We start from the raw sequence: 13000 nt of genomic DNA, 5'->3' as shown, positions 1-13000 counted from the left end.
GTGTGTTGCCATTCCCTTCTCCCGGAGATCTTGACCCAAGGATTGAATCCGGGTTTCTTGCATTGCGGGCAGCTTCTTTATTGTCTGAGCCACCAGGGAAGCCTGATTTACATTATTATTAATCCTATATTCCCCAATTTATCCCTCACCTGCTTTCCTTTTGGTAACCATAATTTTGTTTTCCACGTCTGTATGTCTGTTTTTGTTTTGTAAATAAATTTATTTGTAACTATTTTCTTTAGATTCCACATATAAATATCATATATTTGTCTACATCTGATTTACTTCACTTGGTATGATAATTTCTAGGACCATCTATGTTGCTGCAAATGGCATTATCTGATTCTGTTTTATGGTTGAGTAATACTAAGGATTTTTAAGTCCAGTCATTCTCAAGCTTTTTTATATAGAGACTTTTATAGCATATTGAAATATTCCATGTACTTTTCCATGATATCATCTACAATCTTAGAATCTTTTGACTAATAAAATATGAACAAAGGGATTTAGGGACTCCCTGAAATAACTATACAGGATCTCTGGAGTCCAAGACTCATTGATTAGAAACCATTGCTTTGATAATTAATATTTAGATTAAAATAAAATTCAGATCTTTTTAGAAAGCCTTGTGGGTCATAGCTCATTTAGCTTCTCTTACCTCACCCATGACTGCTATGGGTGTCTCTCCTGTTGCCTGAGCAACACGATGTTCTACTAAGTAGAACATGTATTCATCGTAGAGTAGACGGATCAGGTGGAAGGAGCCAAAGCTAGCAGCACTGCGTAGAGTTAAGTCCCGAATAACCATTGAGCTGTTCCAAGAGAAAAGACACAGATGCAGCCAGTGTTAGTGACCAGGATTTGCGTTCAGCCTACTTTTCCCATTAAAAGAAGTTATAGGTCTAACAGATTGGTATAGTGCATGACTTTCCATGGAATAATTTCATAAGTGAAGCAGCTGGCTTAACTCTTTCAAACAGAGTGGCAAAGAGGTAATCTTCATTAGGACTTGACTAGATCCTTATGAGAACTAGATAGGCACTCACTGGGAAAAACCATTTTACTATCATAAGCAAGTTGACAAATTGCTCAGAATCAATTAAAAGAAAAGATTTTTGGAAGGGTGACAATTCATCACCATAAGAAAAAGCATCTCAAAGTGAAAGTCTTATGATGATGGGTAAACACTGTATCACCATCTCTCAATGACTTCTGAGGTACACTTTGGGAAAAATATGAATTTGTCCCTGACTAAGTTTACAAAATACACTATGCAATGTTTACAAATACACAAGCAAGTTTACAAATATACTAAGCAATGTTCCCAGATGTGGCAATGTAGAATGTAGGAGAGGACATACAGGGATCCTTGCAACTTTTGTTGGAAGGCAAATTTATTAAATGATTCTACTTCTGTACTGATTTTCATTAAATTACAGTGATTCTCCCATTAGCAAGAGCATAATAAAGTCAATTAAAAATGCATAACCTTGAAAAATATGAATGTGTAACTATAACATACCAAAATATGAAATATATTTTTAATTAAGTACTAAAAATACACTCTATTATACTCAAAATAGAAGTAAGTCAAAATAAAATTTTGGCTTCATTGAAGACATGTCAATTATTAAGCTTGACCACGCACTTCAAATCTTAATATTTTTAACTTAGAGTCAGAGTAGGATGTATGTGTGTGTATGTGAGTGTTTCTCCTCACTTTCATTTAGTGTCTTTCTCTAGAGGTTTTTGTCCTACACAAATTAAAATAGCCATTATATTCTCAGATACAAGGAAGAGAGAGAATCTCACTAATGTATGGGTTAATATCGCTAAAGGGCTTCCCTGATGGTTCAGGGGTAAAGAATCCACCTGTCAATGTAGGAGAAGTGCGTTTGATCCTTGGGTTGGGAAGATCCCCTGGGGAAAGATATGGCAACCCACTACAGAATTTCTGCCTGAGAAATTCTACGGACAGAGAATCCTGGCAGGCTACAGTGCATGGGGTCACAAAGAGTCAGACACGACTTAGTGACTGAACAACAAACAACGATATTCTTAAGCCTTATTTTGCAATGAAGAACTGTAAAATGCTGGACAGATGGAAATACAGAAGACTGTACTTTTGTTTTCTCTTTCACTTTTAACCTTAATTATATAGTGGCTACTAATGCATCAGATTCTACACATTCAACTTGGCAAGTGACAGATCACCATTGTACATCTAAAGCCCTAAAGCCCTGAATTCTGATTCTGGTTTTTCATTAATTCACTGTCAATCTCAAAAAACACCATTTCCTCGAGAGTGTTTTCCTTTTGGGTGAAAATAAAAGCAATAATTTAGGCCTTATCTAATTTATGTGATTATTTCAAAGATAGAGTGGGTTAAAGGTTGTGAAATAAACTTATGAATGAATAGGACAAGACTCAAATATAAGTGATTATGATCCTAATACACAAAACAGGAGGAGCTGAACTTCTCACTCTCATTTGGTTATGGCAACCAAGAATAGGTGTTACAATAAGATGGCAGAGAATCTCTCCTTCTGTGGATTTACTTACTAAAAAGATTAAAAAAAAAAAAACATTGTTTTTCATCCACAGGTTTGGAGTCAGATCCACATTAACCACTATATGATCTTGATTGTATATCATTCAACATTTTAAGGTTCAAAATTAGCTTGAGAGTCAAGTGAGATAATGTGTGTGAGATCCTAAAAAAACTGGCTATTGCTACACTATTACGAATGTTGGAGTTCAGTTCAGTCGCTCAGTCATGTCTGCCACTTTGCAACCCCATGGACTGAGCACGCCAGGCCTCTGTGTCCATCACCAATTCTTGGAGTTTACTCAAATTCATGTCCATTGAGTTGGTGATGCCATCCAAACATCTCAGCCTCTGTCATCCCTTTCTCCTCCCACCTTCAATCTTTCCCAGCATCAGGGTCTTTTCCAATGAGTCAGTTCTTCACATCAGGTGGCCAAAGTACTGGAGTCTCAACTTCAACATCAGTCCTTCCTATGAATATTCAGAACTGATTTCCTTTAGGATGGACTGGTTTGATCTCCTTGCAGTCCAAGAGACTTTCAAGAGTCTTCTCCAACATCATAGTTCAAAAGCATCAATTCTTCAGTGCTTAACCTTCTTTATAGTCCAACTCTCACATCCATACACGATTACTGGAAAAACAATAGCCTTGACTAGATGGACCTTTGCTGGCAAAGTAATATACTCTGCTTTTGAATATGCTGTCTAGGTTGGTCATAACTTTTCTTCCAAGGAGCAAGGGTCTTTTAATTTTATGGCTGCAGTCACCATCTGCAGTGATTTTGGAGCCCCCACAAATAAAATCCGTCACTGTTTCCACTTTTTCCTCATCTATTTGCCATGAAGTGATGGGACCAGATGCCATAATCTTACTTTTCTAAATGTTGAACTTTAAGCCAACTTTTTCACTCTCTTCTTTCACTTTCATCAACAGGCTCTTTAGTTCTTCTTCACTTTCTGCCATAAGGGTGGTGTCACCTGCATATCTGAGGTTATTGCTATTTCTACCAGCAATTGTGATTCCAGCTTGTGCTTCATCCAGCCCAGTGTTTCTCATGATGTACTCTGCATATAAGTTAAATAAGCAGGGTGACAATATACAGCTTTGAGATACTCCTTTCCCTATGTTGAGCCAGTCTGTTGTTCCATGTCCAGTTCTAACTGTTGCTTCCTGACCTGAATACAGGTTTCTCAGGGGGCAGGTCAGGTGTTCTGGTATTCCCATCTTTTTCAGAATTTTCCACAGTTTATTGTGATCCACATAGTCAAAGGCATTGGCATAGTCAATAAAACAGAAATAGATGTTTTTCTGGAACTCTCTTGCTTTTTGGATGATCCAGAAGATGTTGGCAATTTATCTCTGGTTCCTCTGCCTTTTCTAAAACCAGCCTAAACATCTGGAAGTTCACAGTTCACGTATTGCTGAAGCTTGGCTTAGAGAATTTTAAGCATCACTTCACTAGAGTGAGAGATGAGTGCAATTGTGCAGTAGTTTGAGCATTCTTTGGCATTGTCTTTCTTTGGGATTGGAAAGAAAACTGACCTTTTCCAGTCCTGTGGCCACTACTGCGTTTTCCAAATTTGCTGGCATATTGAGTGTAGCACTTTCACAGCATCATCTTTCAGGATTTGAAATAGCTCAACTGGAATTCCATCACCTCCACTAGCTTTGTTCGTAGTGATGCTTCCTAAGGCCCACTTGACTTCACATTCCAGGATGTCTGGCTCTAGGTGAATGATCACACCATCGTGATTATCTGGGTCATGAAGATCTTTTTTGTACAGTTCTTCTGTGTATTCTTGCCACCTCTTCTTAATATCTTCTGCTTCTGTTAGGTCCATACCATTTCTGTCCTTTATTGAGCCCATCTTTGCATGAAATGTTCCCTTGGTATCTCTAATTTTCTTGAAGAGATCTCTAGTCTTTCCCATTCTGTTGTTTTTCTCTATTTCTTTGCATTGATTGCTGAGGAAGGCTTTCTTATCTCTCCTTGCTATTCTTTGGAACTCTGCATTCAAATGGGTATATCTTTCCTTTTCTCCTTTGCTTTTCGCTTCCCTTCTTTTCCCAGCTATTTGTAAGGCCTCCTCAGACAGCCATTTTGCTTTTTTGCATTTCTTTTTCTTGGGGATGGTCTTGATCCCTGTCTCCTGTACAATGTCACGAACCTCTGTCCATAGCTCATCAGGTACTCTGTCTATCAGATCTAGTTCCTTAAATCTATTTCTCACTTCCACTGTATAGTCATAAGGGATTTGATTTAGGTCATACCCGAATGGTCTAGTGGTTTTCTCCACTCTCTTCAATTTCAGTCTGAATTTGGCAATAAGGAGTTCATGATCTGAGCCACAGTCAGCTCCCGGTCTTGTTTTTGCTGTGTAGAGCTTCTCCATCTTTGGCTGCAAAGAATATAATCAATCTGATTTTGGTGTTGACCATCTGGTGATGTCAATGTGTAGAGTCTTCTCTTGTGTTGATGGAAGAGAGTGTTTGCTATGACCAGTGCGTTCTCTTGGCAAAACTCTATTAGCCTTTGCCCTGCTTTATTCTGTATTCCAAGGCCAAATTTGCTTGCTACTCCAGGTGTTTCTTGACTTCCTACTTTTGCATTCCAGTCCCCTATAATGCAAAGGACACCTTTTTTGGGTGTTAGTTCTAGAAGGTCTTATAGGTCTTCATAGAACTGTTCATCTTCAGCTTCTTCAGCGTTACTGGTTGGGGCATAGACTTGGATTACCATGATATTGAATGGTTTGCCTTGGAAATGAATAGAGATCATTCTGTCATTTTTGAGATTGCATCTAAGTACTGCATTTCGGACTCTTTTGTTGATTATGATGGCTATTCCATTTCTTCTAAGGGAATCATAACAAGTATATATGATTAACCTTATTCAAAATAAAAGAAATACAAATTAAATTAAGATACCATATATTATCTATTATACTATAAGAAATTAAAAGATCAGCATTGAAGAGGTTATGGGGAAAGAACTCTCATTTATTGTTTCTTCAAGCATAAATTCACAAAACTTTTATGAAGGGAAATTTGGCAACAAATGTCAAAATTAAAAATGCACAAATGCTTTCACCTAGCAGTTCTAATTCTAGAAATTTACACAAATGAGCAAAGATGGTTTTAATTGCAGCAATATTTATATTACTGAGAAAATAGGGGGCAACACTAAATAACCATTTGTAGGATACTAGGTAAAAAATGGCTCATTCATATATGGAAATTTATACAATATATTAAAGAAATTGGGCTTCCTGAGTACCTCAAATCGTAAGAATCCACCTGCAATGCAGGAGGCCTCAGTTTGACCCCTGGGTTGTGAAGACCCCCTGGGAAAGGGAATGGTAACCCAGTTCAGTATTCTTGCCTGAGGAATTCCATGTATAGAACAGCCTGGAGAGTCATAGTCCTTGGGGTCACAAAGAGGGTCAGACATGACTGAGCAATTTCACTCACTTTAAAGAAATGAGAGAGATTACACATAAAGGCAGTAAGACAGAAAGATGTCTATAATAAAATGCTAAGTGAAAGAAGGAAAACGTGTGATATGAGCCCATTTAACACAGAAACTATCTGTAAAGTTCTTAAAAAAGACCCACCTCTAAATAAATGGGAATGGTTAATACTTATTAGCCTCAAGACAGCATACTTCATTAAAATAGTATCAGTCAACTTAAAACTGCCAATTTATTTGAATTTATTTGAAGATAAACATGCAACTTTATATAAAGATAAACATGAACGTATGTTTTATATTTGTACTGCAAGACCAAAACCCACATAAATGTTCAAGAATAAGAGACAAAAGGAATGTTTAAATAATGTATGCATGAGTGCTTGCTAAGTTGCTTCAGCCGTGTCTGACTCTGTGACCCCATGGACTGCAGGCTCCTCTGTCCATGGGATTCTCCAGGTGAGAACACGGGAGTGGGTTGCCACTTTATACAAAATGGAATATTGGAAGGACATTCAAAATTATATTTCTTTAGATATGATTGAGGTATAATGTTAAGGGAAAAATACAGATAATAAACTCTGATAAACAACTGGATCTCAATTTCATATAAAACTGAAAGAAAACATTTTACCATTGGTCTTTCTGGGTAGTAAATTATAGATGATTTAAGTTTATTCTTTGTCCAGTATTTGTATTTTTCAGGTTTTCTAAAGTGAGTATATACTAATTTCATAATAAAAATGGTTTATTTTAAAAGAAGAGATTTATTATAATATAGAAAAACAATCCTGTGTCAGTTGAATGTCAGTAAATCTTTACAGGGAAAGACATGACAGATACAGAATGAATTATATATATATATATCTATATATATATCTATATCTAAATCCAATTTTTAGGCCTTTATATTTCCCTCAAAATAATGTAAATGACTGAGAAGAATATTCATATTGAGTAGCTTTATGGTATTTGTAAAAGAAATACAAAGCCAATTTCTTTTTTCCAAGAGAATTAAATTTCATTCATTCAATAGATATTATGTTCTTACTGTGTGTCAGGGTCCTGTTCTACAGCAAGTCAGACAAAAGTCTGGTTTCAACAGAGTTCACATTCTAGTAGGACAGATGGTTGATAAAAACAGAGTAGATATAAATTATAAAGTTAGGTAGTAGTAAATCCTGAAAGATGATGCTGTGAAAGTGTTGCACTCAATATGCCAGCAAATTTGGAAAACTCAGCAGTGGCCACAGGACTGGAAAAGGTCAGTTTTCATTCCAATCCCAAAGAAAGGCAATGCCAAAGAATGCTCAAACTACCACACAATTGCATTCATCTCACATGCTAGTAAAGTGATGCTCAAAATTCTCCAAGCCAGGCTTCAGCAATACGTGAATCGTGAACTTCCTGATGTTCAAGCTGGTTTTAGAAAAGGCAGAGGAACCAGAGACCAAATTGCCAACATCTGCTGGATCATGGAAAAAGGAAGAGAGTTCCAGAAAAACATCTACTTCTGCTTTATTGACTATGCCAAAGCCTTTGACTGTGTGGATCACAATCAACTGTGGAAAATTCTGAAAGAGATGGGAATACCAGACCACCTGATCTGCCTCTTGAGAAATCTGTATGCAGGTCAGGAAGCAACAGTTAGAACTGGACATGAAACAACAGACTGGTTCCAAATAGGAAAAGGAATACGTCAAGGCTGTATATTGTCACCCTGCTTATTGAACTTACATGCAAACTACATCATGAGAAACGCTGGGCTGGAAGAAGCACAAGCTGGAATCAAGATTGCCGGGAGAAATACCAATAACCTCAGATATGCAGATGACACCACCCTTATGGCAGAAAGTGAAGAGGAACTCAAAAGCCTCTTGATGAAAGTGAAAGTGGAGAGTGAAAAAGTTGGCTTAAAGCTCAACATTCAGAAAACTAAGATCATGGCATCCGGTCCCATCACTTCATGGGAAATAGATGGGGAAACAGTGGAAACAGTGTCAGACTTTATTTTTCTGGGCTCCAAAATCACTGCAGATGGTGACTGCAGCCATGAAATTAAAAGACGCTTGCTCCTTGGAAGGAGAGTTATGACCAACCTAGATAGCATATTCAAAAGCAGAGACATTACTTTGCCAACAAAGGTTCCTCTAGTTAAGGCTATGGTTTTTCCTGTGGTCATGTATGGATGTGAGAGTTGGACTGTGAAGAAGGCTGAGCGCTGAAGAATTGATGCCTTTGAACTGTGGTGTTGGAGAAGACTCTTGAGAGTCCCTTGGACTGCAAGGAGATCCAACCAGTCCATTCTGAAGCAGATCAGCCCTGGGATTTCTTTGAAGGGAATGATGCTGAAGCTGAAACTCCAGTACTTTGGCCACTTCATGCAAAGAGCTGACTCATTGGAAAAGACTCTGATGCTGGGAGGGATTGGGGGCAGGAGGAGAAGGGGACGCCAGAGGATGAGATGGCTGGATGGCATCACTGACTCGATGGACTTGAGTCTGAGTGAACTCCAGGAGTAGGTGGTGGACAGGGAGGCCTGGTGTGCTGCGATTCATGGGGTCACAAAGAGTCAGACATGAGTGAGCGACTGAACTGAACTGAAATTCTTTGAAAAAAGTAAATCAGGTCAAGAGACTACAGAGTGATGGGCTCTGGCACTTAAAGTCAGGGTGTTAGGAAAACTTTTTGAGGAGGTGATAAGTGAGCAGAAATGAGACTGAAGTGAGGGAGTAAGCCATGTGAACATGTGCACTTTCCTAGCAGAAAGGAGAGCAAATGTTGAGGTCAATGCTGAGACTGAGGCAGAACTATGTTTGTTTTATTGAAAGAATAGCCCAAGCTGCAGCTGGGAAGACATGAGCAAAGAGAATATATATGATGGGACTAGAAATCACTAGCAGCTGGACCATGGAGGGTCTGTAGGCCATCATAAAGGCTTCATATTCTATCCCAAGTGTTTTGGAAACTTTTTGACAACTAGGCAATCACCTTACTGCAGCATAAAGAAATAGGTAACACAAAATTCTGTTGGAAAATGGGAAAAAAAAAGTGTGCTGACCTTCAGTTATAATAGTTACTTTTGAAAGTACTGATAATCTGCTATGAAATTATTGTCATATGTTTAGAAGAGAATCAGTTGAATTATATTATTAATATAATAATGTAATATTATTATATTATTAATAATGTCTATGTCTACTTTTTGCTCTCTGTGTTGGGCCTCTGCCCTACAAGCCAAGTATCAAATGACACAATTAACAGTTTAATTGGAAACCTATTGTCTGATTCAGATTTCTGTAAGACATGTTACAAAATTGACTCCACTGAATTTCATGTTGCTAAGTTACCATGAACTCAACTCTTTAAAACTGGAGTTAAAACTGTTAATTATAACAGATGAGAAATACCTTTGTGTATGTATCTTCGTAATTCATGGCGTGAAAATTAAAACATACACTTGAACACACGATACTCAATCCACCTCTTTATGTATTTGGGAAGACATCACACATTCCTAAAAAGAAAGGTGAGACCTGTGACCCCACCCCCCACCCCCCAACTCCACCATGTGAACTCTCCCCAAACAGTGCTTACAGCTAATTCCAAAACTGGAAGATTTATATATTGTTCAGCTGTAGGCAAACTAGGTTCTCTGTGCTCCCTTTCAAGTTATTGTATCAAAGCTATACATTTAATTCTTTAAAAATGGGATGTTTGGTTGACCCTCAGGGTAGCCCTGAGGAATTCTGTGTTCTGTTATTCACAAAACACCCAAGCTGAGAAACGGCCCACTTAACTTCTGCACTGCTGCCCAAGAAAGCATATCAGTGGGTCATAGAGTTAGATATGTTTCTTGGGCAATGTTTTTTCCACCTCCCAGGAAGCCAGCAGTAGACATTCAAAGCCAAGTTAGGCAAGAAGAGACCCCCATTTGGAGCAGAGGGTGTTTGCAGCAACATGTCCACTACTGCTATCACGACTCTCTGCCAGTCCATTTCTTGTATATACGTGTGAATCTATACACAGAATTTTAGAATTAATCAACTTCAGAAAATGAACGGTTGGTATATGTGACTGCAAAATTCTTATTACAAAGCCAAAAACATTTAAAAAATACTCTGTAACACTCCTTCTGTTTGTGAATGAAGTTTTCATTACTCAATATGTTCTTATGCCTCAGTAAAAAACAGGTCAGATTTTAGTCTTCTACGTTACCAAGCTATTGACTTCACCTACCAGCAGGAGGTATGCATCTTTCTGAATGTCTTTCCTTCTGTAGCCCTGACTGAACTGTATACCTTCAAGACTTTTTGAAATGAAAATAATAACCATAATAGTGTCTAATAATAACAAGCCATTATCCCCAACTCAGGGCAGACAGAGGGCAGGCAAGTGATGATCTACTGGGTTTGTACATCTGCAGAGAACAAGAAACACGAGTAAGTAATTTTCTCTCCTTTCAAGATACCGCGACAGATCTCTGTGGAGACAAAGGCTCCAGGGGTGTGTATTTCTAAAACCATATCTACTAAACAGATTTTAAAAAATCCTCAGGGAGGAATAAGGGCAAGTCTGAGGTAACTGCATAAGAAAGCAGTAAGAACAGGAGGGGAAAAAAAAACCTTTGGTTTTTCTGATATAGAGGATGTACTGTGCTTTTGCCCCTATAGGTTTTAGAGCAACAGCTAGTATAACATCTGTTTTATCATTCATGAAGCATATATACCATCTATATGATTTTCTGAGGAAAAAAAAGATGCATGAAATCAACTTGCAAACAAATGGGAAAATATCTGAAATCTTTTAAAGAAATGTTCCCAAGTTAAAATTTTGATTTCCATTAATACTACTACTATTGCTACATCTACTTTGGGAATACTGTGATATTGTTTTCCAAATCTTTCCCATATATCAAGGGAAAACAGCAACACATTTCTCACTGACACCCAGATCTAAACCCAGGGCTGGCTTTAATGAAGCATATCAGTGGGTCATAGTGTTAGATAGCACCTTAATAAGGTGCTTTACAAACCCTGTGGCTAAAAATATTACATATACGAAGACAAAATGGTGGAGTTACTCCATTCCAAAATAAAAACAAAACACCACCACCACTGCTAGGCTTTCTTTCATAGCATTTATTTAACTCTGGGAATGGGTTCAATCCCAGGGTCAGGAAGATCGCCTGGAGGAGGAAATGGCAACCCACTCCAGTATTCTTGCCTAGAGAATTCCATGGACAGAGGAGCCTGGAGGGCTACAGTCCATGGGCTTGCAAAGTGTCAGACTTGACTGGGCAGGTACGCAGACACTAGAAAATCATTTTCAGGATGTAAGGATAATTTAATTCCTAATTAAACATATATGAAATCAACTCTACTTCAGTTTAAGAAATAAGAATTGGACTAAATCAACTAAAAAAGAAAGAAGTCACAATAAAAACCTTCTACCATGATAATGGAATCTTTGGTTCAATCCTTATAAAGGTAATCAAAACAAGATGGAAATCTTATAATTTGGGCTTAGCAGGTTCACAATTTCTACTAGTCTCTAAACTTTGCTACTTATTTGCATATCATCTCTCCTCACAACCGCTTTGGATTCACTACTGACGTCCAGATGACGACCACAATATACCCATAGCCACAGTCAGTGGTAGGTCCTGTAGCCACAATTTGATAAGCGCATGGTTGCACAGGAATTAAATTAGGGACTGCCTGAAGTTCAAAGTAGATATGGCTTTTAGAAAGCTCATTATGATCTAAAGAAGAAAAGAAATGAACTCTCACCAGAAGAGTAAATGCTGCGGTCAAAAATATAATTTACCTAACATCTTAAGAAATGGAATTCCATCTGTCAATTCCATCCTATGCCATATATATGGTATATATGCCAACTTGCACAGGGTCTGTTTTTAAACCCTTGAGTAGACCTATGGTCAATGGCTCATCACAACATTTGATATCATATATAAATACAGACTTAAACTGAAGAAAGTAGTGAAAACCACCAGACCATTCAGGTATGACCTAAATCAAATCCCTTATGATTATACAGTAGAAGTGAGAAATAGATTTAAGGGACTAGACCTGATAGACAGTGCCTGATGAACTATGGACGGAGGTTCATGACATTGTACAGGAGACAGGGATCAAGACCATCCCCATGGAAAAGAAATGCAAAAAAGCAAAATGGCTGTCTGGGGAGGCCTTACAAATAGCTGTGAAAAGAAGAGAAGCAAAAAGCAAAGGAGAAAAGGAAAGATATAAGCATCTGAATGCAGAGTTCCAAAGAATAGCAAGGAGAGATAAGAAAGCCTTCCTCAGCAATCAATGCAAAGAAATAGAGGAAAACAAAAGAATGGGAAAGACTAGAGATCTCTTAAAAAAAAAAAAAAAACTTTCCATTTTGACAAAAAAATAAATAAATAAAAACCAAAAAAAAAAAAAAAGAAAGAAAATTAGAGATACAAAGTGAACATTTCATGCAAAGATGGGCTCGATAAAGGACAGAAATGGTATGGACCTAACAGAAGCAGAAGATGTTAAGAAGAGGTAGCAAGAATACACAGAAGAAGTGTACCAAAAAGAGCTTCATGACCCAGAGAATCATGATGGTGTGATCACTCACCTAGAGCCAGACATCCTGGAATGTGAAGTCAAGTGGGCCTTAGAAAGCTCACTATGAACAAAGCTAGTAGAGGTGATGGAATTCCAGTTGAGCTATTTCAATCCTAAAAGATGATGCTGTGAAAATGCTGCACTCAATATGCCAGCAAATTTGGAAAACTCAGCAGTGGCCACAGGGCTGGAAAAGGTCAGTTTTCATTCCAATCCCAAAGAAAGGCAATGCCAAAGAATGTTCAAACTACCGCACAATTGCACTCATCTCACACGCTAGTAAAGTAATGCTCAAAATTCTTCAAGCCAGGCTTCAGCAATACATGAACCGTGAACTTCCAGATGTTCAATCTGGTTTC

At 37.9% G+C, this 13000-nt stretch overlaps 1 protein-coding gene across 6 annotated transcripts in view; it reads right to left on the bottom strand.

Annotated features, from left to right (window-relative positions):
• Nucleotides 1–13000, bottom strand: part of RFX3 (regulatory factor X3) — a 339201-nt gene that overhangs the window by 30267 nt on the left and 295934 nt on the right. For all 6 annotated transcript variants that reach the window (XM_061425414.1, XM_061425412.1, XM_061425410.1 and 3 more), the window contains one exon: nt 659–812. In XM_061425414.1, the coding sequence (XP_061281398.1) occupies nt 659–812 (154 nt within the window). The remainder of the gene's footprint in view (nt 1–658; nt 813–13000) is intronic.

The sequence above is a fragment of the Bos javanicus genome, chromosome 8 (genome assembly GCF_032452875.1).
Source record: "Bos javanicus breed banteng chromosome 8, ARS-OSU_banteng_1.0, whole genome shotgun sequence".
Classification (NCBI taxonomy): Eukaryota; Metazoa; Chordata; class Mammalia; order Artiodactyla; family Bovidae; genus Bos; species Bos javanicus.
This window is presented reverse-complemented; position numbering and strand designations above follow the sequence as displayed.